The sequence below is a fragment of the Cheilinus undulatus genome, linkage group 16 (genome assembly GCF_018320785.1).
Source record: "Cheilinus undulatus linkage group 16, ASM1832078v1, whole genome shotgun sequence".
Taxonomy (NCBI): Eukaryota; Metazoa; Chordata; class Actinopteri; order Labriformes; family Labridae; genus Cheilinus; species Cheilinus undulatus.
Window position 1 is genome coordinate 8,640,396 of NC_054880.1, and position 25,427 is coordinate 8,665,822.

The window sequence follows — 25,427 nt, forward strand, 5'->3', positions numbered from 1 at the left end:
AACCCTTCAGTGCAACAGTTCATATCCAATTTGCAATATGAATCAAAATAATCAGAATTAGATATTTTTAAATAGTTGTTAAACCCTTGTTTAGGAATAAAAAATATCAAATTGCAAAAATGGGGAAAAAATGGTAATAAGATTATTTTCCAAAATCATTCAGCCCTATTTTGGAGTACAATATACCTTTTTTATATGAAGTGTTATGAGATGACAGCAACCTGAATGTTAATTCAGAGCTTGACCTAAAATCTTGCTGACTGAGGAGATCAAGAAATGAGCAACACAGAACCATAAAGAACAACAAACACTCCGGTGGCACATGACCAGTTACACATAGAAGGAAAATATGTTCCCATTTTATCTTGTTTTTTCCATTTTGATCATATGTTTTCTACAAAAAAGTTCAACAGCTGAAAAAAATATCGCACATGAAATCTGAGTAATAACTCCATACGTACAGGAGAGAGGGGCGTAGAATCAGCTGTTACTGTGAGCTTCTCTCTCCCTCACTCTCCCTCTGACAGCTGTCAGTCTGCTGTCTTCAGCACCATGGACAGCACCATTTACACACTTGGGCCTTTTTTCTCACCAACATGAACAATTTCATCTTTACAAGACGACTGCCCACATGTACACTGTGGCCCTTACATTCATTTATTACCAAAATATTTAGACACAAAAGCTTTAAAGAGCGGTACATCTGCCTACAAACGTGGGACACACTCTCATTCCTATCCGGATTCTTTAATCATCATCATTAAAACATAAAGTAAGGCTGATTTAAAAAAAAAAACAATCAAAAGCATTTTCTTTTTAAGAACATTATTGACAAAGTCTTAAGATTAGCATTACCATATATTTCCCCCTTTTTACAGTCAGGGTAATGATGAGCCATTCTGATTGGCCCATAGATGGGCAGCCCTTTGGGCCCTAAATCCAGATAGCTTGTCCATCACTAGATTTGCTGTTATGTAAATAAGGATTGATTGACTGAAATTTGTCATGTTGTGCTCTTCTTTTGCAGAGTGAAAACTGCTGAACAGCTGGATATGAGCCTGTGAGAGAAGAAGACTTGAAGCAGAGAAGATCTGGATCTGCTCCTGCAACACATGGAGATCTTCTGGGGGATTTTCTCAGCTGCTTTCAAAGCTCCTCACTAACTATCGCTTCTTCTTTTTCCATCCTTTTATAATTCCTTCTCATCGTTTGGACAGAGGTTACAAGCCTCCCCCCTTATGTCAGCTGGTTTGTTCCAAGCAAGACGCAAACATGGTGCCAAACTGACTGTGTAGAAAAAAGAAGCAAAAAAATATCAGTGAAAATACTCATCAGAAAATTATGAGAGGAGTTTCCTTAGTCTCAAACTTCTAAAATACATCTTTATTTCCCTCCTGCTCACCCCACAAACACATTACAACACCCTGCATCCCATTAAAATCATATTTAATCATCTCAGCATATTGAAGAGGAATCTTAGAAAACAGAACAACCGTAAAACTTAATATCCATCGTCTTCGGTCAGTGTTCGCATAGCTGCTGCTCCTAATGCTGATGCTGAGGTACTTTTCTTACGGGGACGATGATCAGTGCATTATTGGTTCAAAGTGCTTTATAAACCTCCAGCTTGTAGTTGTGCGCATGCTAAGCAGTGATAACTTGACTGGCAGGCAACACAACCACGTCTAACCTGAAAGACATAAGCACCACCGACACCAACACTGCTGCTGCTGCTGCTTCTGCTGCTATCTCAAAGGCTTGGAGATTAACCGTCGTCTCAGTCTGCGCTGTGAAAAAACTGTCGACACTTTGCCTATCTCCTTCTTCCAGTTGCTTATATTAGAGAGACCTCTCGCTCTTTGTCGTCTTCTGTTTCTTCCACACTTGGCGTCCGATTACGCCCCACTGAAAGCCCCCTTTATCTAATCCTAGTGACCTCTTTGACTACTTTCTCATTCTTCCTTTTATTCTACAAAAAACATGCAATTTAAAACCTTTCACTGTATTAACATTTGTTGTGGAAGGAGATCAAGTTTGTAAAATAAAAGAAGCCATACTTAACACCAGCCATAGTGAACCTTTCATATTTAAACTCACGATGTTCAAGAAGTGATGCATTCAGGGAGTCGATGAAGAAAGCGCTGTTTAAAAGTTAAATTTCACACATTTGGGAGAAAGAATAGCTTTCTATGTTTTCTACCTGCGTTTTTCTAGAAAAAAATCTGTGACTACAGACGGCGTGCAGTGTCAAGTGTGGCCGAGAACGTGACCGTGCCGAGTTCCCCTTCAGTCATCCCGTGTTCCTCTGTGTTGACGGATGAATCCGGACATTTTCATGTCTGTTCTGTGGGCAGAACCTCGCTGCCCTGCTAGAACCGGGCCCAAGCCCTCCTTCGTTCTCTTCTGTTGGGCCAAGCTAAATTCAGAGCAAAGACACTCACACAAGGGTATCGAACGCACATAGATTCACCTCTTTTTGGTCTTTTCTTTCTCTAATTTTCTCTGTTTTGATCACTCTTCTGTGAATGCCTTGACATGCTCTTTTTTTGAACCGTCCTCTTAAAGCTTCCTGAAGGAGATTTTCTTTATGACTTGATGCTGCTTCTTGCATTAATTTAGCAGTTCCTTTATATCCACAACCTCTGAATTTGAATTTAAAAACCAAAATTTGAAGCATACAGACCTTTACTGACTCTTCCTCTAAACTGTGTGAAAGAAAGGACATTTTTACTGGCTTGATGTAGAAGGAATTTCCGTCACAGCTTGTGCCAAATTCAGACCAACTTCCTCTCAGCTTGTTCTCTAAACAAAGCTGAGCTTTCTAAAGCTGCCAGCACTGTTGTTTACAGACGTGACGAGACAAATAGAGCTAAAACATTTGATTTGATTTAAAAGAAAACATTTTTCATGTATTGTTTAACACAGCAGGACTACAGAAGTGCCAATTCAAACTTAAATACATTCAACATTTGTTGCAGCTCATCAGGATCAAAGTTTACATACAGCGCTAAATGTTTACAGATTTTCCATTGCAGTTTTTCCTACGTGAATCGTAACATTTGTGCCATGAAACTCTTTCATAGGAGATAAAAGACTTTTGTTTCGAAGGGTTCATTATATGACGAGAGTTTACAGTTTTCTCACATTCATGTTGTTTACAGAAAATGTAAAAAATTACTGCCTATTTTGAGGATTTAAATTTTTTGGCCAATGGACTGTAGAACACCGACAGACCAAAATTAAGTATCAGACACCTGCTGCCATAAAGCCCATTATTCTATATTTATAATCGGTCTAATTTTCATTCTAGTGATTATTTCAGAGCTAAAGCCATTTCACAGGCAGTTCGCATAGGGCCTAAAAACTCTGAAAGACCTCAATGTTTACAAAAGCTGCTTAAAGAAGGATTTGTACACAGAGAGAAATGTTTACATTAAGATAGGGGAGTGAAATGCCAAACACCTTCATGAAACATCGCTTGAACAAACTGAACTCCAAGAAAAACCTTTTGCACCAGTGCAGGTCATCAAACTGGAGTGAAACCTTTTCATACTGAAGTTTTTATAAGTCAAGAAGACGCCGTCTTTGAAGAGGACGCTGATTGTTCACACGAGCTGTTGATGTGATTTTTTTTCTAAATGACAGCTCCTGAACTTCATTTAGCAATGAAACCTGCAGCTTCAAGAGGGATGTTCTGCTTGTCTCTTGTCCTCCTGCTTTCTTCCTCCTGCCTCGCTGTTTCCACGGTTACCATCACCACAGAGCGGCGTGCTGTTGATGGCGATGTCAGAACTCTGACCGGCAGCAGTAGCTCTGCTGTGGCTGGTAAAAAGAGCACCACCTTGTTTCTCCTGACCGGCTACAAACCTCCGCTGCCGCCGCTGCCCGCCGGGCCCAAAGTGGCCCCAAAAGCTGCCGAGGTGGAGGATGGAGACGATCAACCAGTCATGGCCGAGCTCCCTCCAAAGCCCCTCCCTCAGACCATGTTGCCAAGGAACATGACGGCCGACGCCCTGAAGCCCCCACTTGGTGCTGCCCAGGTGGCGCCACCTCCCAGACAGCTGGTGGATGTGGACGTTTGCAGGTAAGGCCAGAGGAGAAAAAAATAACGTGGATGCTGGTGTGTTGTGTGGGGCTTGTTTTGGCACCATTATTATCAACTTCTGTCAACAGATGTTTGCTTTTTAGAGGAAAATAATTCAATCCAAGGAATGAAAGAAAAACCTGCTAATAGAAAAATTCTTGAATATGATATTAGCACTTTCAGTTTGACTTGTTCAAGTTATTTTTGGTATTTTGAAATTTTTCTTACTGTTAACACCATATTTTTAGATATTTGTTTGATTCCTGTTGTGTGTTATTTTCCACATGAAAAGGATTATTTATACTTTATTGGAGTTTTTTATGTCAGTTTTTTTCACTCACTGGCCACTTTATTAGGTATACCTTGCTAATACTGGGATGGGTGAGTGGCGGCCATCTTTCATGGCTTGATTAACATTTTAGCTTGCATGTTAACAAATCAGGGCTTTCAGACTGTCTCTAGAAGTACTGCATCTCATGTGCTGTGAATCTAGAGAATAATAGACTCACTTTTTTTACTGTGAGTGCTGCACATCTCTTGACCAAAAAATAAAAATGATCAATAGAGATCCACAATTACCTTGTTTTAGTAGATATGTCTGTCCATATTGGTAGAATATGTTTGCAGTGGTGTTGCTGAAGCTTTTGTTTCCACGTTGGTAGAATATGTCAATGAGAAGATAAATACAGTAAGGTTGCCCTTCTTCTATGTGCATTTTAAATCAAAGCCTGGTTTAGCATTTCTGTGGAGAAACTTACCCTTTTTCAAAGAATGCTTTTATTCTGAAAGTCACTTGTAGGGGGATATATTGAGGTACAACTTAAGAAAGGGCTGTAACAGCAGGGCGATGCAGCCAACACATAGCCTGGTAGGAAAGTGGTGACGCTGCAAGCCAGAATGTACATGCACAGAGGTTGTCATGCAGCAAACACTCAATCTAAGGTTTGACTCAAGGGTTAAAAAGATCTGATACCAACACAGTTTTACCTTCTGTAGTGCTTGTTCTGTCCTGTGCTGTATCATATTGTTTTCTCTAACAGATCTTGTCTAGGATAAAAAGCTGTCATATCAAAATAGCATTTATATAACCTATTAACATCCATCAACTGCCAAATACAGTAGCTTTTCCATCTGGTGTCTAAATTTCAGAGGGTTATAAGCCACATGAGGGTAGATGTTTCTGTCAACATAGTCACATGCAAGAAAACTTAGTTTTAAGTTCTGGGCTCCTCTTTTGCTGCACCAACATACAAAAAATCACACACCACATTCTGATGTTGTGTTACTGCTATATTTCCCACTCCTACATGGCAGACATCACAAATAAAACATCTGTGCATACATGTATGACAGCTGTGGATGATTGGATAGATAATTTTTGCACAGGATACTCAAATGAGTTACACAGCCCCTCAGTAAGTATATTTTTGATCAGCGAGACTTATTAAAGTTATTTTGTGCAGGTAAATAGAGAATTGTAGTCCCAATTTGCTTGAATGAATGAGAAATTTGAATTAGCTTTGAACAACAAACTAATTATTCAGGGACTTGAGCTCAATGTTTTGAAAAGCATTTCTCTTTGAGAACTGAGCGAGAGTGAATGAGAAAAACTCTAATTCTCTAAATGCCATTTAGGATAAAAAAGAAAAACCGTTTGGTATAAAATAAGCATTAAACAAAAACTACAAGCCTTGGGTATGTTGTATAAAGTGAGCTCAGTTAATCTTCGCAGCCATTTGTTCTCCATCAGAGGGTCTTCATCTCCTTTATGGCTCTTTTTATTTCCATCCTTGAAACATGTTGATCACAGTGGACACCATAAAAGCGAGGCACATCATGATTCTTCTCCTCCTGCAGCTCTGATCTCCATCTCACTGGAGATTATATTCTGCACTGAGAGGCGTCTTGCTGTTGCTAGGAAACGTGTAATCAGCTCTTAATCAGTTGTGTGCCTGCAACCACACACACTGACACCACCAGCAGCAGCTATGTCCAGTCAGCCCAAAGCTGCACCCACAATACAGTTTAAAAATGGGATTTAGGACTGAAATAAAGGTCTAAATACCTCATTACTGGCAATCTTAACAGAGCTCTATGCCTGTAAGAGTAATTTTTCAGCAAAAATGACCCCAAAGCTTACTGTTCACCATGTTATCATTGCAGCTGTTTTCTTCTTCAACATTAAGAGTAGGACGCTCTAGTGCTGTGATAATTAGCTTTGTGCAGGGTAGAGTTAATTAACCTGACATGCCAGACAGACTGTTTCATATTCACATTCATCTGGGAAATTTCCATTAGAGAGAACATTTGAGAAGGCGGGACTTTTCAAAGAATTCTCAGAAGGTGATTGGACAAACATGCTGTCCATCACTTTCAGGGTGACAAGACAAAATGAGGTCGTATGCCTGTGCAGCTCCAAAAGTCATGGTGTGTTTCATTTGCCCCTGTAAGTTAATGCTTTCAAAAATGCAGCGCCTGTCTGCTGAGCTCAGGTTCTATTCAGAGCTGAGCATGCCTGTCTATATCATTTTGTTCTGTCACTCTGATTGGCCCGTAATACGTGTCACATACAGAATATTCATCCAATGAACATTTTTGAGAAGTCCTGCCCTTACCAAACACTTTGTGTAGGTTTCCCAGATGAATGTAAAAGATGCCCTCTACAATGGATACATCACACAGTCTACTGGGCCTGTCACGTTATTTTCTTGACTGATTGGCAACTGCAGAGACTGAAAGAATAATAATGTGTCCTTTTTAGTTTCTTTCACTCAAGTGAGTTCATAAGTTGATAGCTAAAATCCCTGTTTATTAAATTACATGATAAAACAGAAAGATGTTATGCTGCAAACAGCAAGCAATATTGTCTTTTGTGTTGTTGCCACAGCACAGAGACAAATGCATCTGTCAGACTGACTGGGAGGGATTAATTCTGGTGCATGAGTCAACCTGTAAGATTAATGAAAACCAGAGGGATGTGAAAGTTCAACAAGTGACAGTGTTAAGTGGTGAGCTGATTGAGTCCATAGCTGGGTTTTATTAGTTTAGTTTTTCTATTAAATACAATCTGGTGAGTACATTTTAAAATCATTATTAAAACCAAACAAAGAGAAATTCACAATTCTGTCTGTTTACATCAGCAGCTCTAACAACATCTATGAATACAGTCAGCTGAATGTCACCAGTTAACTCAGTCACTTATCGAACAAAAACACTGGGAACGTTACGAAGAGCAGAGGAAGATGTTTAAGAAGCAGAATAAAGGGATCTTTTTATTGTACATATACCCATCATAAGCCTGAGCTAATTTCATCTTACCATTGATGCTAATATCATGTTAGTCCTGGTGTCAGAATTGCCAGAATATTAACCTCCTTGAGTATTTCCATGTTTGTAGTTTACATCCCACACATCAGGTAGCTGCATATTTACTGAGCTCTGTTGTGTACTGTCCAGAGGTTTCCTTCAGTCAAACAGGACTCATAGGGTGAGTATATTTACAAGAATGTTAATGACACAGTCAGAAGTATGTGTAAATAACAGGTGAAACCTTAAGTCTATCTCAGGCCTAACTGGTTGATGGTTAACAAATTCATTCAACAGTGGTACACAGGATAAGGATAGGCAAAAGTACTAACTATTTTTGGTTGATAGCTCACAATAATGTCACACAAGACAATAGTGAGAACCTCAACAGCTCCACATCAATTTAAAACTAACAGAAAATTATAGAAGAGGCAAAGATTGCTGGCCATATCTTAATGGACTACAGTTAAATAGGACAGCTGCCATGCATGGAACACTAATGTGTGACTGACTTTTTTGTTGTAAACTTTTCTCTCTACAGGGGTTATTTTGATGTCATGGGGCACTTTGACAGCACCTTCAACTGCTCCAAAGGCAGCTACATCTACTGCTGCGGTACCTGCCACTACCGCTTCTGCTGCGAGCACCAGAGGAACCGACTGGACCAGGACTCTTGCAACAACTACAACTACCCCGACTGGGCTGAACCGCAGGTCCCTGCCACTGTGGCCGTGACAAAACCTGACCCAGACTTTGAGACGCTGCAGCAGCACAACAGCAGGTCAGAGTCTGAACAAATTTGATGCAGAAATAAAGAACGTTTAATGTGAAAACAGGGCAATTAAGCCTGATGCTGTGTGCAGAAACGCAAAACAAGGTAAAAGAATATGTCAAAACCAACCCCTTGATTTTTTTTTTTTTTTTTTTTTGGTGCATGTGAAAGAGAAGGGAAAAACTGTCAATTTTCTTGCATTTATTCACCTTTAATTATAATTTACTTGTGTCATATTCTCTGGAATGTAAGAAAGACAAACTAATATTTATCCCTATGAAGAAAAACATTTATAGAAATAAAAAGTAGACTTATCATTAAAGTAGATAGTTTGTGTTGTTTTTCTCAGTTGTGCATTTTTTTTATTCTCATCTGTAAATAGTGTACCAAAAGTTGTCACTGTATAGTGAGTACATTATTGAACAAATACTCATGATGATATGAATTGTCTTTCTGAAATCCCTGTTGTTTTCACACCATAATCTTTTTTTTTCATCTCGTTGGAGAATATATTTTGTGCTATATTGCATAAATTATTTTTTCTTTTGAATTCAATTTAACCACATTTAGTCAAGTCAGAAAACATTTAAAACATGAAACAAAGTTATGGAAATAAACTGATACATACACTGTAAGCTGTCTTTTAAATCCCACTAAGAATAAAATACAAACTGAGTAATAAATTTGCAAGCACACAGACTGCAAACCTTGAAGAAGTAAACTTTTTCCTAAATTAAAAATGCTTGTCTGTTTGACTTGATTGCATCTAATGTGTTTATTTTCCCTGTAAATGCAGTACGGGCTATGTGATTGGAGGAGTGATCTCCTTCACCCTCGTTGTGGCTGTTGGCGTCAGGATCGCCTTCAGTAAGGTGGCTCGTCGACCTCGAAACAGGGACGTCAACATGCCCAGGTGAGACCACAGGATTGTTGGTGGTTTAGAAATTATTGAATAAATGAATGTTTTTATTTTGGTTTCATACATCGTAGCCAATGGCTTATTTTAGCCTGACTGCTACCATCCAAAGAATAAGCCAGAAAATCAGCAACAGGTGACGCATTGGCATATTTGTACATTCTGTTGTAAATATCTGCTGAAATTCTCAAATCCATCAATCTGGATTTAACTTTTTAAGTTATTATCTGCCAATATTGATATCATGCCAATAACATTGTTTATCTTTTATCAAATAAACAGCTACATCAATGTCAGACAATAGTCAACCAATCCTGGGTTGTATTTCTAGAAAACGGTTCAAGCAAGCTAAAAAATTTGCACACAAACATGTCTTCATCCTTTAGGTTTACATAAGTATTTGCTCATTTATGTGCAAAAAGTGTGCAGTTTTTCCAACGATTATTTTTGTGGCTTTATGCCTTTAACATGGGGAGAGAAAGCACAGGGAAGAAAAATCAGAGAGGAACTGGGAATTGATCCAACTACCAGTGCGTTGAGAACTGTCACCTCTGTATATAGGGGCCTATTCTACCAAACTGAGCTAAACCAATGCCCAAAGTGTGCAATTTTTAAATGCAAAACAAGCAGAATGTGACCTAACACACCTTCTGTTGCTGTTTGATAGTATTCTCTGATAGGTACTGGAGGAAAAAGGATTTGTTAAGGGCTATTTCCATTATTTACTATTTACTATTACTTTTTATTTAAAGGCTAGTCCTTCAGGAATAATTTTAATATTATGTGTGAAAAAGTAGATATTCAGGTCTGAATATAGGAAAAATGTGGGTAAAGGGGTGCACTAAAACAGTGATTGACAAAGTGGGGGTCACGAGAGTATTTTTAAATGGTTTTAAATTGTATGTTTTGTGCATTTCTGTAGAATAACATGCATAAAAATGGTTGAAATAAAAATAAAACATGGTAATTTGCTGAGATTTATGCTTAAATCAGTGCAGTGTTTTAAAATGTCTTGCGTATGACTAATCTTGAATGTGCATGGCTGTATTCAGCTATGCCACAACCAGTCTTTGGGGCAGTGGGGGTCCCCAGTCTTCATCACTGTTGTTTTTGGGGTCGTGGGCTGAAAGGTTTGGGAACCCCTGCACTAAAACAACTAAAAGTTTTCAGGTGCATGACTAAAAGGACTTAAAAAGAACTGCAAAGTCAGCACACATAAAGGTCTTTTAGGGTCTTTCATTCTGGGCAGTGGCGGCATCAGACCAAAACAAACGTGTTTTAACTCCGAGCTTTCATCATCATCGGCAACAACATCAAAACCAAAAAGATTTTAAGAAAGTGGCAAACCTTATTAAATGAAGGGTGTTATTAAAGTCTTTGTATGTTTCTGTACTTAAATGACTGACATACAGTTGGGAACATTCGTTTCTTTTACTTTGAGTAAAGAGTACTGTAACTTTTTGTCTCTCTCTATCCTCTTTCCTCTTTCTTGTTCACTCTGCTGTGTCAGATCACTGGTGGATATCCTTCGTCACCAGTCAAGCCCGGTGCAGCAGGGAGAGAGGAACAACACGTCCATGTTGACCACCACCTCAGACGGACGATCCAAGAACCTGTACACCCCCATCCTGCAGAGCAAAGACAACCGCAGTAAGTGGCAATGACTTAAAACAAAGACTGAGTATTTATCACCAACACCAAGAGAGGATTTAAAACCATACTGCCATATCAATTTAAGAATATTTGAATTTAAGTATGACCTTTGTTACCTTGATGGTTAATTTGTCCAAATTTCACTACAGTTTCTAAATCAGCTCCTCACATCACCTTCAGCACTGGGTTGCACAAGGTAGGCTTAGCTCAAGCGTAGCCTATTTTTTTTTTTTGTTTTTTTTTAAGATTTATTTTTGGCCTTTTCATGCCTTTATTTGATAGAGGAAGGACAGTGGATAGACTTGGAAACAGGGAGGAGAGGGGGGATAGACATGCGGTAAAGGGCCACAGGCCGGATTTGAACCTGGGCCACCCGTGTACATGGGTAGCGCCTTAAACCACTCGACCATCTGCGCTCCCAAATGTAGCCTGGTTTGATTGTTATTTCCAATTTAGGACTGAGTGTACCACTACTAACATTTATGGTATTTCAGCAGCTGAAATCACTGCAACACACACAAAGGCTGAACTATGAGCGTAGCTCTTAGTAGGTGTTAAATCCTTTGTAATATAAGGTTGTTATTGGGCATCAGTATGAATGCAGGTTAACTTTAAGGATGAGGAGGAGCAGAGGATTTAAATGGCTTTCTACTTGTGCAAAGAATTACACTACCATTTTCTGTTTCTATTTTTTTACCATGCACTGCTTTAGATTATCACGTAACCATGATGCTTTTTGGAGGACATAATGTTCTCTGACACTTATAATGTTTATTGAAGTTATATCATGGCCAGAATAAAAGAACTCATACTTTGAGAGAAAGTCTTTTTGTGACACATCAACCTGTATGTTGATAAGTAATTAAATGCTGAAAGCTATCAGAAGTCTTTGTCATATCATCTATTGTGTAAGATGTTCTGAGACTTTAGAAACAACTGATTTGAGCTGCATTTTTCCCCCCTTTTAATTTTCATTTTAGAGAAAACGTTTGCTGAATAGAGTGATATTTACTTGAAAAGTATAGGCAACTCTTTTTAGGTGATTATAGCATTGAAAGAGCTGTAAACTCTTTATGTAATTTAAGTGAATACATACATTAATGCACATGGACTTGAGTATCCCAGTTGTGAGCTTTGATTATATACTGGGTGTGGTGTTTACATGCAGAAAGAGAAATCTGGTCATCCATATCCTTATGCATTGTAAGTGCAAACATTCTGGTAATTATGATGTTAACACTGTACAACACAAACTGCAGTTATTTTGAAATCTGTAAAAAATGAGACCACTGTGGCTTAATGTTAGAAAAACGCCAACATTATGCGCAGATCTCATGTATCCGGCTCATTTACAGCAACAGGAGAAGACCGGATCAGCACATATGAAAGATGTCTTCATCCCTGACTGCGTTCAGCCTGTCACTGACAAACATGTCTGATGTCCATTTAAACTTTATGCTTCACATTTAGCATCACCGCCATGGCTGTGCTTGTTGTGCTTCCTGCTTCAGTCTAGTAAGCTTGCTGTCTGATTGGCTGTCACTTTAACAATCCTACTCATGTCTGCTCAGCTGTTTTCTGTTTTTTCCACAAACGACAGGATTTCTGATTGTAAATATTTCATGTTTAAGTCAGAGCAGCTCCTTTCATTTTCCAAGCAGATCGGAGAGGGAAAGATAACTCTGAACATGCCTAAGGCTGGCCACACACTACAGGATTTTAGGTCCATTTTAAGGCAAGATTTCCCCTGATGATCATGAGGGCATACCCCGAGTGGAGCCTCGTCACAAACTACTATTTCTCTGAATAATCCTCATGTGTGCGGCCAATCTATCTGCTTTGCAAGGTCAGAAAAATCATGTTTCTCAATACCTTGATGTTTACCTGCCCAAACACAAAACAGGATACCTTAAAAACCTGATCAAACTTGGGATACTCAAATTCATGCGAACACACTTATAATTTTCTTCCTAGCTTGAGCTGTCTGCTCACAGCAGCTTTGTGTTACCTCTGATGAGACAAAAGTGTTGTCTTCACCAACAGATTACAGCAGGGATGATCACATTTATCTGAATGTTGAATAAATAAAGCTGTGCAAATGTTTGACAATGATCTTAACTCTCAGCAGTGGATATCGGAGTGTGGTTGAACGTGTTTGTTTTGTTAAGATAACAGTTACGCTCCAAACACCCCAAAACACGTTTCTCTCCTTACTGCTGTCTCTCTGTCGCTGTCTCACCTCTTGCTAACAAGCTCTCTGGTTTCAGTCTCTCCAGGAGATTGCTAAATGATTTTTATTATTTTGCAGAACTTTCAGGACTTTAAAAAAAGAAATCAACCCCCCCAAAAAAGTATCAATTTAAAGAAATAAAGAGAGTCCAAAGAGTATGATTGTTCATTCCTTACTACTGAAATGGCATTTTACCTCCTTTGTCAAAGAAGCTGAAAAATAAGATTAAATTTTGTATGTTTATATTAAATGCAACCAAGAAACAAACAACTCTAAGCATTTTAAATTCAATCAGACTGGTTTAAGTCAGTATGTAGAGGAAATGTGTGTCAGTTAATTTCAAATGATCATATTTCTTGGAGGGACTGCCTCTCTCTCTTCCTGTACCCTCTGTCTTCTCTCCCTCTCTCTCTCTCTCTGTCTTCTCTCCCTCTCTCTCTCTCTCTCTCTCTGTCTCTCTCTCTCTATCTCTCTCTCTCACTGTATTGACACAAATGCTTACTCGACACGCAGCTCTGTGTCTCAGGAGTGGTTGTCCATCAGTATGTCGGCTCTGCTCTCTTTGCAGCTGGGAACTTGCACCACCATTTTAACCAGCAGGGGTCTGCCTCCAGCCCCAAACACTCTGCTACCATCGGTAAGCCTGAGGGGTCAGCAGCTCAGGATCTCACGGCCTCACTACTACCACACTGTCTGTCTGTGTCCATGTTGGTATGACGGCCTGTTCTCCTGCTCTCTTACAGCAGCTGTGTCATTGTCAACACAACCTTCTGCTTCTTGCTCCATATTCAAACCTTGAGTATATTTATATGGTATAATAACTAGAGATGTTCCAGTAGCACTTCTCCCCATCCAGCAGATGATTTTCAGCAAGTGCGTCAATACCGCCCACAGACCCGATACAAGAAGATCATCTTAAAAACAAAATAACAGCTGTTTTCTACTCATTCAGCTGTTACTCTGCAGCTTCTTTCTGTTTAGCCTCTTTATCTAACATGAACAAATACAGAAAGAAGCTGCATGTAAAATCTAATGTTGCTTTTCATTTTAGTCAGTCATTATTAAAGAACATAAATATAGGGATGTATGACATTATAAACATGATATGAATATTGGCAGATAATAGTTTAAAAGGCAGACATGAAAATTTTAACAACAGCCAGTATATATTTAATGTACCTTAAAGTGACAACTTGTAGATTCTTTTTTAGCTGACTTGTCTGTATTAATTAAAAAATGACTTCTCCATTTAATTTTACAGATGAGTTCTTATGTAAGCGTAGATATTTTCAAAAGTTTTTAAAGCGAGAGAAGATCTTAATTTTATTCTTCTATCAGTACCTGCCTTGTAATTAGACTGATAGATAACTTATTGTCATTGCATCGTAAAAACACAATGAAATTTGGGGTGGCAGTCTCCTCTGTAGTTGCAAACACAGCCATCCAAGCGGTGGTTAGAAATCTGCAGCCCCACGTCGTCCATCCCACCGTGAGAAAGATGTTCAGTACGGCAGGTGTGTGTGCGGCCACTCTTAGCCTAGCCTGCAGCCTGCTCCTTTGCTCTGTTTCTGCCTTCTCGCACAGCGCCATCTCTGCCTCCTCCCAACCCGGCTGTAGGTGTCGTGTTGCCTCGGGGTCCTCCTCCTTTCAGTCTCCAAGCGCCCCGTTCTTAAGATAATCTCCATCAGGAATGATGCAAGCTCAGCGGGCAGGCTCCCTTCTGGTATGAGTGGAGGGCATTCAGGATTCAGTTGTCTCCTGCTGATCAGGCAGTGTTCCGTGGCAGTTACTGGCAGTTGTTAGCTTTTGAGCTAGCCAGGAGTTGTAGTTTAGACTGAGGCGTTCTTTTTCATCTTTTTTGTGGTTTTCTTAATGTTTCTTCATGTTGTCTTGATGTTTTTCTCGCTTTGGCTGTCATGACAGAGTCACTGTAACAGACACGACGTGTTTATGGCTGCCATGAAAAGGCTAAATGTAGTGTGGAACACAACATAACGAAGCAGGAACTGCTACTGGAAGCTACCGCTCTGTTGCTGTATCTCATTCATGTTTTGCCGAGATGGGGACTCGAGTCTGCAAATTGGGGTCAAGTCTCATTTAAGCTGGACACATCCGTGACTTGAGACTTGACTTGGATTCACTGGGCTGGGGTTGTTTATCTACTCAGGCAGACGTCAAATAAAGCCGATCTCTGAGAGTTTAGAGCTACTAAAAACTATGCAGGGAATTTTTGGCCAGGACACTCTTGAAAAAGAGATCTCAATTAGGTTTTCCTGGTTAAGTAAAATCAGCGGTTCAGCTGGTGGAACGAGAAAGGCCGTCGTAGTGGACCTCGATGAGTGGGTAAATCTACCTATGACCAACTCTCAGATAAGGTGGAACTATTCAACACAGAATCCCTTTGTGCAGAACAGCATGAACCACTTAGGGCTGATGGCGAGGGGTCCATCTCTCTTTCCCCAAAGCTGGATGGTCATACTCGAGGCATTCTTGATAATTAGAAGCAGCAATGTAGGAAGAGCCACTGACCCGACTGTACTATCCACAGTTGACGCCTTTGGCTTTCTTCGGTGGTTAAATTTACTGTTACAGCGGCATTTACAGTTACATTGTCATGAGGACTAATATGAGACAATCGACAATAAGACTCAATTTTAAAGGTAGTTAATGGAGCACTGGTCAGATATTTATTTGGGTGATTTGTTGGTGTTTTCAGTGCTGGATGATATTTGGCTTTTGTCAGCTGCTAAGTTAAGGTAGCATATATTGTGCTAACAGGCTAACTTATAGCTAACAGTGCCAATGAGAAGCCAAGTGCTGCTGTTGTATATATGTTAGACGTTGATTGTGTAACAGACTGCATGTGTGTAAGGAAAGCTCATAGCTTTCATTATGTTTGTTTAAAAAAATACTTAGACAAAGACAAATAAAAGGATATATTTGCACAGTTATTTCCAGGTCTGGTGAGGAGTTATTATGTGTCTAACAGGCTGTAGTAATGGGGTAAATCACTTAGGTTTACTGTTGGCTTAGTTTCTACAGAACACCATGGCTGCTCATCCTTAGTTTTTTAAAAGATCTTATACTTTTTAGTGATATCTATCAAGAACATAACCATGATAATATTGTTTTAAAACATGAAATCATATTGAAGAGCAGGAAAGAATCAGAAATGTTGATATGTTAGCCTTGTTATTGGAACAACGCTGTTTTGTAGCACATGGTTGTGTTGAAAATGACACATCTGTAATCAGAGCTAAAAGTTGCCTGGCCTGCTCTCTGCTTAATGCAAGCCTGTCTGCCCCTCCCCCCCCAACACTCCCCACCACCGCCACGACCCTGCCTCCAAATGTGCTTCTTCTTCCTCTTCCTTCTCCTCGCCTTCTTCTCTCTGTGAAGCAGTGATGCGACTGTGCCTACAGCTGACACTAAATACTTCCAGAGGTCTTGGCTTAAGCGCGGTCACTGCACCCACCTGAGTCTGTTTTCCAAAGGCTTCAAAACCAAGGAAACAAAAAAGCAATGCTAGCACACATGAGTGATCCACACTGGACATGGTTTATAAAAAGGAGAAATCTTATTGTGAATGATAATTTTGATCATCTCACTGTAGAATATAGGATCGTGTTTCTGTGGAAATCTGATGAAGAAGAAGAAGTAGAGAAGCATGATTTTCAGTGAACTTTGTGAGTTGTTTCAGTGCCGGTTATTCCAAGCCGTTACTCCCACATGCGTCCCCCAGGAAATGAATTATACAAGAAGGAAACAGTAAAGAATAAAAGCAAGTTGGAGTAAAGATTAAATTAAAAGTTTGGTTTGAATCATGTGTGCTGGGAGCAGATTGTTACTAATATTAACCAGCAAGCCAAATCCATTACATTTTACAGCATCTAACACATCAACACCCAAGAAAACTGTTTTTTAAAGACACTGTAGTTAAAGATTTGATCATGGTTTGATTCTAACAAAAACAGGATTTACTGGGTCTTCAGAACTGAGATTAGACTGGTGTTTTTTAAATGTTTGGAAGAAGATTAAACTCACACAAATTATTTTTATTTTTATTTTTGGTGCTTAATCTTTTTTAAAAAATCCTGTAATTTCTAGGCACAATCACTGATTTTAATACAGGCAGAATCAAACAACAGTTCATTAACCCCCTAGGGAGTTAACAAAGGCAGACTTGAATCTTATTAGTAAAATTCAAATACTTTAGTCATGCTAAATTGGCAAATTTTGTTCGTTTGACTTTTTTCTTACTTTGGGCAACATAAAACACTAGAACTCCAAAATGCTGTCTGAAATATTGACAGAATATCAATATCATTATACTCTAAGCCCAAAAAATACCTTTGAAAAAGGGATATTAGAAAACCCCTGCGTCATTTGTGGCTGCCTCAGCCATTATATAGACACTAAAAACATATACAGTGGCGTGAAAAGTACTTGCCCCCTTTATGATTCCTGACTTTTTTTGCATATGTAATCACACTTCAACGTTTTGGATCTTCAAACCAATTTTAATATTTCACAAAGACAACCCAAGTAAATAGAAAATGCAGTGTCTGAATGATTATTTCATTTTTAAGGTGGACAGAATCTAAACCTATCTGTCCCTGTGTGAAAAAGTAATTGCCCCCTGAACGTAATAAGTGGTTGATCCACCCTTGGCAGCAATAACTGAAATCAAGCGTTTGTGATAACTGGTGATTAGTCTTTCCCATCACTGTGGAGGAATTTTGACTTTGACTAGACCACTCCAAAACCTTAATTTGGTTTTTCTTGAGCCATTCAGAGGTGGACTTGCTGGTGTATTTCAGGTCATTGTCCTGCTGCATAACCCAAGAGCGTTTAAGCTTGAGGTCATGAACTGATGGCTGGACGTTGGCCTTCAGGATTTTCTGGTAGACAGCAGAATTCATGGTTCCATCAATCACAGCAAGTGGTCCAGGACCTGAAGCAGCAAAGCAGCCCCCGACCATCACACTGCCACCACCATGTTTGACTGTTGGCATGATGTTCTTTTTATCAAATGCTGTGTTATTTTTGCTCCAGATGTAGCGGGCAGCACACCTACCAAAAAGTTCAACTTTTGTCTTGTCAGTCCACAGAATATTACTCCTAAAGTCTTGGGGATCATCAAGATGTTTCTTGGCAAATGTGAGACGAGCCTTCGTGTTCTTTTTTGTCAGCAGTGGTTTTGGCCTTGGAAATCTCCCATGATGCCATTTTTGCCCAGTGTCTTTCTGATGGTTGAGTCATGGACTTTGACCTTAACTGAGACCAGGAAGGCTTGCAGTTCTTTGGATGTGGTTCTGGGTTCTTTTGTGACCTCCTGGATGATTGTCATAGCACTCTTGGAGTCATTTTGGTTGGCCGACCACTCCTGGGAAGGTTCATTACTGTTCCCAGTTTTCTCCATTTGTGGATAATGGCTCTGACTGTGGTTTGCTGGAGTCCGGAGTGATGGATTTCAATCACTTTGTTTCTCATTTGTTCTTGAATTTCTTTGGATCGTGGCATGATGTGTTTCTTTTTGGGATCTTGTAGCCTACTTCACTTTGTCCAGAAGCTTCTATTTAAGATATTTCTTGATTCAACACATCTGGTGGTAATCAGGCCTGGGTGTGGCCAGTGAAATTGAACTCAGCTTTCCAAAAACTGTGGTTAATCACAGTTAAATCATGATTTAACAAGGGGGGGGGGGGGGTTACTTTTTCACATAGGGCCAGATAGGGTTGGATTTTTTTCCCCCTTAAAAAATTAAATATCATTCAGACACTGCATTTTCTATTTACTTGGGTTGTCTTTGTGAAGTATAAAAAATTGTTTGATGATCCAAAACATTTAAGTGTGATAAATATGCAAAAAACTCAGGAAACAAAAAAGGGGCTAATGCTTTTTCACGGCACTGTATTGTAGAAGTTTTCAACAATATTTAACTATGTTTATATCATTTCATTTTATATAATTTATTTCATAATGGACATAAAGTAGAATGACCACCTCTGTGGTTGTGTTTACAAAACACATGAAAAAGGAAAAAGTAAAGTAAAAGTTAAAGTTAAAGTACAGCTGTTGGACTGGATGACATTGGATTGCATAAGTGGTCCTACTGATGAGGCTCATTAAGGTTAATTCAGAGTAGAACAACACATTACACATCTGTTGCATCAGATACAAAAGACTGCTAGGGTTGGGCATAAAAAATGAGAAATGAGAGGGGGAATATTTTATTCATTATGTTCTGAGAAAAGTTGAAATGACAAGAAAAAGTTTGAATGTTCAGAGAAAGTCCAGATATGGAGTAAAATACCCAAAAATGTTAAGGAAAAGTTGAAATGGCTGTGTCAATTTAATGTTAAGGAAAACAACCTCAAACATTGGTTGAAGAAAAAACAGTACTGAGAAAATTTAAAAATGTCAGTATGTGTAGTGAAAATATAAAAATAAGATAAGAAAAAAGATTTAAATGTTTAGAATTAAAGTTACAATGTTGTGATACTGTAAAATTGTTGGGGAAAAGTATGAATTATGTTCAAAATATGTAAAATGTTGAAAAAATTGTAGAATTGTTGAACCAGAAACTCAATTTTGTAAGAAAACATGGTTTAGGTAAAACACTGAAATATCAAGGAAATAGTCACAATTGTAGAGGATACTTCCTAAAGAGTTTTGGTTGGAAAAAAATCAAAATGATGGTAGAAAATAGTCAATTTTAGGAAAAAAGTAAAATTTTTTGAGGATAACAGAAGACATAGCTAATGTAAAATGCTCAGAATATCAAATAGCCAAATCTGTAGAAAGAGAAAATAGTTTGGGTCGAAAAACAAACAAGCAAAAAAAAACACAAAAAGGGCATAATATGGGTAAAAATACTTCAAATGTTGAGAAAAAATACTCAACTTGATGACAAAAACGTCAAGGTGTTGATTAAAAGACATCAAATTGTGAAGAAAAAAATCAGAAAGATGAGAAAATAGAAAATAACAGTCACATAGAAAGTAATAGTCCTTTGACAGCCCTAATTTTATTTTATTTTTTTGTAAATAAAAGCCTGAACCGTTGATGCTACACTTTAGTTGTTGTGTTACACCCCTTAAAATGTTAAAACAAAAAATGATAGATAAGAAGTTGTGTTTTAAATAATGAAAGATTAAAAGTGTTTGTGAATGAAAAGTTAACGTAAATAATGTAATGTTGAGAAAACAATATTGGTAAAAAAAACTATTCAAAATGTCAAAAATAGTCAAGTTATTGAGAAAAAAAGATCCAGTGTTTAGAAAATGCAGTCAAACTGTTGAAAAAAAATAGTCAAAATGTTGATTAAGTAGTCAGACTATCAAGAAAATAGTCAAACAGTTGAGAAATCCTTGTGTGTCAAATTGTGGATTAAAAAATTTAGATGATAAAGAAGAAAATCGATAAGTTAAGAAAACTGTCAAAACGTTGACAAAAAAGTCAAATTACTGAGAAAAACTGTGTTGTTAAAAAGTCAAAATGTTGAGAAGAAGACAAAATGTTGAAAAAAAGAAATGCTGAATAAAAAAGTAAAAATCCCAAGAAAAAAGCAAGATAAGAAATTGTATACATTATTTTAAACTTGTTGACTTTGTTTTCTGACTTTTAGACTTTCTTTTCTAATCATTTTAAATTTCCTTTGAGCTCAGATTGAAATAAAATCCTCCTCTCATTTCTTCCTCTCATGCCTGACCCTAATACTCCTCCATAATCAGACGCTCCTTGGAGAAAATTAGACAGTGTGCAGGAGTTTCCTTCCAAGTTTTCATAAACTAACTTGCAAGACATTGCACATTTCTTGCCTATGGTATTGTTCTGAAATGTTGCAAACAAACAAACAAACAAACATAGTTTTACAAGTTTAATCGTATGTGGGTGTTTGCTTGCAAGTTGTGTATGAGCTGTATTAATAAATAAGAATGCTGAGATGTTTTATTCTGGTTTGACAGCTTTAAGTGTTTAAATCTTAGTCTCAAATACAGACAGAACCATTTAAGTTCTTTGTCATGCTTTTACATGAATCCTAATAGTAATATTTCTTTGTTTTATATTTTTCTGCAGGGTTTTGTTTGAACACAATCAGTGACGTTACTTTTTCTAGTCACTCAGCAGTGACTTTGAAAGTTCTTTTTTCGTAAAGTCAAAATGTTTGATATTTTATAGATCACCGTCCTCTCCTTTTCTGTGTTCGATAAGGTTAAAAGCCTCCTGGGAGGATACGAGAACAGAACACTTGAGCTCTCTGAGTCAGATACTCCGCACACAAACTTCGTTTTTCTCCGTGACACCGTCATCAAACCTCTCTGTCAGCCTCTGTGGGTGTTCACAAAAATCAATGACCCTCACACTCTCGGAAATGACTCGGCTAATTCTGTGTGATGGCACCAGAAAAAAAAAAAAAAAAAAAAAAAAAAAAGCTCAATATGTGATACTTTTATCTTCTGCAGCTGTCGTCGGCTGATCTCAGAGCTAGCATTGCTTTTCCCCTCACAGTGTGTGCACTGTACAGAAGTCGATGTGTGTGCTCCCTGGGTGACGCTTAACGGAGACATTATTGGCCATGATTGCCCATTACTGTCAACGGTCAACGAGCAGATATGTCCGGCAGTTATCTTAACAAGATCGCAGCCCATAACCGTCACCGCCCTGAATGGACTCGACATCGATTGTGTCTGTCTGGTAGCAGGAAACAACAGCACAATTCTTGCTCCATTACGTCATCTTTTAACCTCCTTTTCTACCTCCTGCTACAAACTTTCTCCTCTTCTGCTGTAAAAACCTAAATCTAGCCTGCGTTTGTCCTTTCTGGATGCACCTTTTTGTCCCTGTGCAGCACCCACACATGCTGTGTCACCTCTGAGTGCACCCACATGTTGTCGGGTCACTCAAAGTGCTGTCTGTTTGCTTTTTGGAACTTATGAATGTGCTTATATGATGTAACAGATATGAGTATTCATGCTGCAAAACCGACACCCCCCTGCCCCTCCCCATGTTCCCAATGTTACATAAGATAAATCATTTTTATGTGTATTGATTGCTGTGCTGCTTCTGCACTTTGCATTAATGTGACTGTGTTTGCAGATTTGATGCTATCAGTGTATTTCTATGTATTTACATGTGCGTGTTTGTGTTGGAGAGTCAGATGAACAGTGCAGAGTTGTATTAATAGATGGTCACCATGGAGATAGGAGACACTTTCTGTTTTTACTGATTATTAACCAGCTTCTTCTTTTTCTTCTCTTCCATTTTTCTGTTACTTCTCTCTGCATTTTCTCCATTTTTGCCTCTTTCCTTTTTTCCTGCTCCAATTTTCCCCTTTATTCCAACTCCTCCCATTTCTTCTCCTCATTTTCCTCCCTCCGTTTCTTCAGAACGCGGCCCCCGCATGAACAACACCCCCCAGCTCTCCTCCGGGCCCAAACTGATCTCCAGCAGCGTCAAAGGCCCCGGCAGTGGCCGTGATATGGGCGGCAGCATCTTCGGAGGGGGAATGAGACACAACAGCAGCCACCCTTCCTTCTCTCACTCCTTCCACAACCTGGCCCAGCTGCCGCCATCCTACGAGCTGGCCATGAAACCTGAGATCACCCGTTACAGCTCCCTGAAGAAGCTGGGTGAGTGGAGGGAGGGGAGAGGGGGAACAAGGGGAGCAAAGAGGGAAACTTGAGAGAGAGAGGTAGAGGGGAAATGTGGGACTAATTGATTATTCAGGACCACTAAGGGCTCTTTCGGGTGATTCAGCTCACAGTTGGAGAAGGTACTGGTTTCAGTAAATACATTTATAAACTGTACTGTCTCAAAAATAGGGCCTGAAAACTTTTATTTGGACTACAGACTACAATCATGGGATTAATCTCTCTTTGGGGTCAGGAAATGGGAGACAGCCACTAGGAATGAATGGGAACAGAGGAAAGTTATCACTTTACATCTGTAAATGGATCTCTACACTACAATCATCAGCAGAAAGATGAAACCTCTGCTGGTTAGAGGCTTGAGGTCTGAGTGACCATGCCAAATACACAAAGGTCAGTAGTTCAACAAAAATGAGACATACAGGCATCTCAAAAAGGATTAAATAAAAGAAATTATAAACTTTACCTTTTCTTCATGATTTCTGAAATCCTGCTTTCCTTGGAAGAATCTGTAACTCATTCTAAAATATCTCAATGTGCATCATATTTCTATTTCTCAAGGAATTATCATACAGCAAACATGCAGACAATGTAAAGGAATCCTTAACACAGGCTGCAGCTGCAGACCTTAAAACTCTCCTTGAAAAAAGACAACAGAAGACAAGTCAGATTGGTTTCTCTTTCACTTTTTTCAGAAGTCCCGCTCCTTCTTGATTATGACTGGCAAGCAAGGGAGAAGTGACACTGACGAGCGCAGCGCTGTTGCAAAATTTGAACTGTTTTTAATAGAGAGTGCTTCAAGCGCGGTGACAAAAACAGCTGACGCTGAGGGCTTTTTCTGCCCAGGGCGCTGAGCGCTCAGAACGCTGGACTACACTGGTTTTAAATTAAAAATAGTGCTGTCAAACAATAAAAAATTTTAATCAGATTAATCACAGGGTTGCTGTGGATTAATTTTGATTAATCATGATTAAATAACATTCATTTTTAATCTATATGAATTGCGTTTCATTTTGCAAGCTTGACAATACCTTAGCCAAAGTGCAAGCAGAATCCCCAACAAGCGTATGCTTCGTGTTAATGTGGTATTTTAAGCTGGAAGTGCTTCGGTGAAAAGAAAACTCCTTACTGCAGAATGTGCATGCTACTTTATGTTGGTCAATTGTTCCATCTTGGGGTTTTTTTGTACACAAATTTCCCATCGAGAGGGCCAACGTGCTGTTCAGCATCTTCCATATCGAGTTGGTTGGTCACTACCGGATCAACGGCCCATTTGCGCATGCGTGGCGGCATGCTTGACGGTAACCCTACTTGGACAAACTGCTTGAAATGTGTTGCCAGGGACGTTTCAGGGGTTTTTAGTCAACATGCGCTGTAGATGGGTTAATTGCATTAAAATTTTTAATCATATTAATCATGATGATGGATTAATCCACATTAACGCATTAATTTTTACAGCCTTAATTAAAAATAAGCTCTGCCAGCCCAAAAAAAATGCCAGCTATGGACACAGGTCATATATTTCATTTGCAGACAGGTCGGATACCACAGAGATTCTCGTAGGAATTAATGGACTTCCTGTTGACTTGCCTCCACAACCATATGTATGTGGAAATAAGGTGCAACTCTGAACAGACTTCTTTGAATCCTGACATCAAATGTTGTGTTAACAATAGCAGAATGTGACTGGCTTTTAATCAATCAATCAGTCTTTGTTTCTGTATCACAAATTCAACAAAAGATTGTTGCCTCAAGACACCTCAGAATGACGGCAGGTGTAAACGATACTTTCTGTTGCATTTTCTGCTGGAAAGACCCAGCATTAATCCACCATAAGCTTGGCACTGAGCAACAACTCACAAAGTTAAAGCAGCAAGGAAAGACTTCATTTTACTGGGCAGAAACCTGGAACAGAACCAGACTCATACTGAACGGCAGCGAGCCAGAACTGTTTGGGACAGAGGGAGATGCAGAAATGGAGAAAAGGCTTTAGCGTTATCGACAAAAAAACAAAGTAACAATAAAGACAGGAAGGTATTCAATAAATTCACTGTAGTATGTAGCACATCAAACTGTTCTAAAGCTCAAAACACTGGCAGGCAGCTGACAGTGATCCCCATAATATTGCCTGAATGTATAGTCGTGTGCATTAGTTTTTGGCATATAGGGAGCTGAGGATTCATCATGGCAAACCGATATGCCCCAACCCAGGGCTTGAGAGGAGAGAGAGGGCTGCCAGAGTCTAGCTCAACAATAGCGCCACACATGTGTCACTCATCAGCCAAGGTCAAACTCCAGAGCTTTTTTGTCCAGACCTTTTCACCCCTGGTGATACTCTCCAGGCCCTTGGGACATTCACATCATGACCAGGGGCTTGTGGCGACTCTTCTGCCTGCCTAGAAGGCACCCTAGGCTGTGCCTACTCATCAGATCCACCCATTACTGTGCCCTAAAGGTGTGGACTTTGTTATTTTTTCAACAGATCGTTTACCCATGCCCCTGTTAATATGCAAAGACATCCGGAGCACAACCAGGGTTGTGTCAATCATCTTTCTTGCTTAAACATGCACAAACATATGCACAATACTGTAAGTAACACTGAAGCTAGGTTCTGGTTGGATTAAGGAGATAAAGACTAAAAGCCTGGTGCCACAGCGTTCAGTGGTGACTGCTACTGTCCTAAGCATCTTTTTTCCTTCATGCCTCCACCTGCTCACGTGACTGAAAGCTATGAATACACAGTGAATGGGCGGCTGCACTTGTGGTCATGACGGTGCAGTTCAGCATTTTATACTGGCATATTGGTTGCACTG

General features: G+C 39.2%; 1 protein-coding gene across 1 annotated transcript in view; it reads left to right on the forward strand.

The window, feature by feature from the left end:
• Positions 1-25,427, forward strand: part of LOC121524594 (protein shisa-7-like) — a 70,678-nt gene that overhangs the window by 32,233 nt on the left and 13,018 nt on the right. The window contains exons 3-7 of the mRNA XM_041810043.1: positions 1,028-4,084; positions 7,932-8,171; positions 8,959-9,075; positions 10,589-10,728; positions 22,354-22,596. Coding sequence (XP_041665977.1) covers positions 3,639-4,084; positions 7,932-8,171; positions 8,959-9,075; positions 10,589-10,728; positions 22,354-22,596 — 1,186 coding nt within the window. The 5' untranslated portion in view covers positions 1,028-3,638. The remainder of the gene's footprint in view (positions 1-1,027; positions 4,085-7,931; positions 8,172-8,958; positions 9,076-10,588; positions 10,729-22,353; positions 22,597-25,427) is intronic.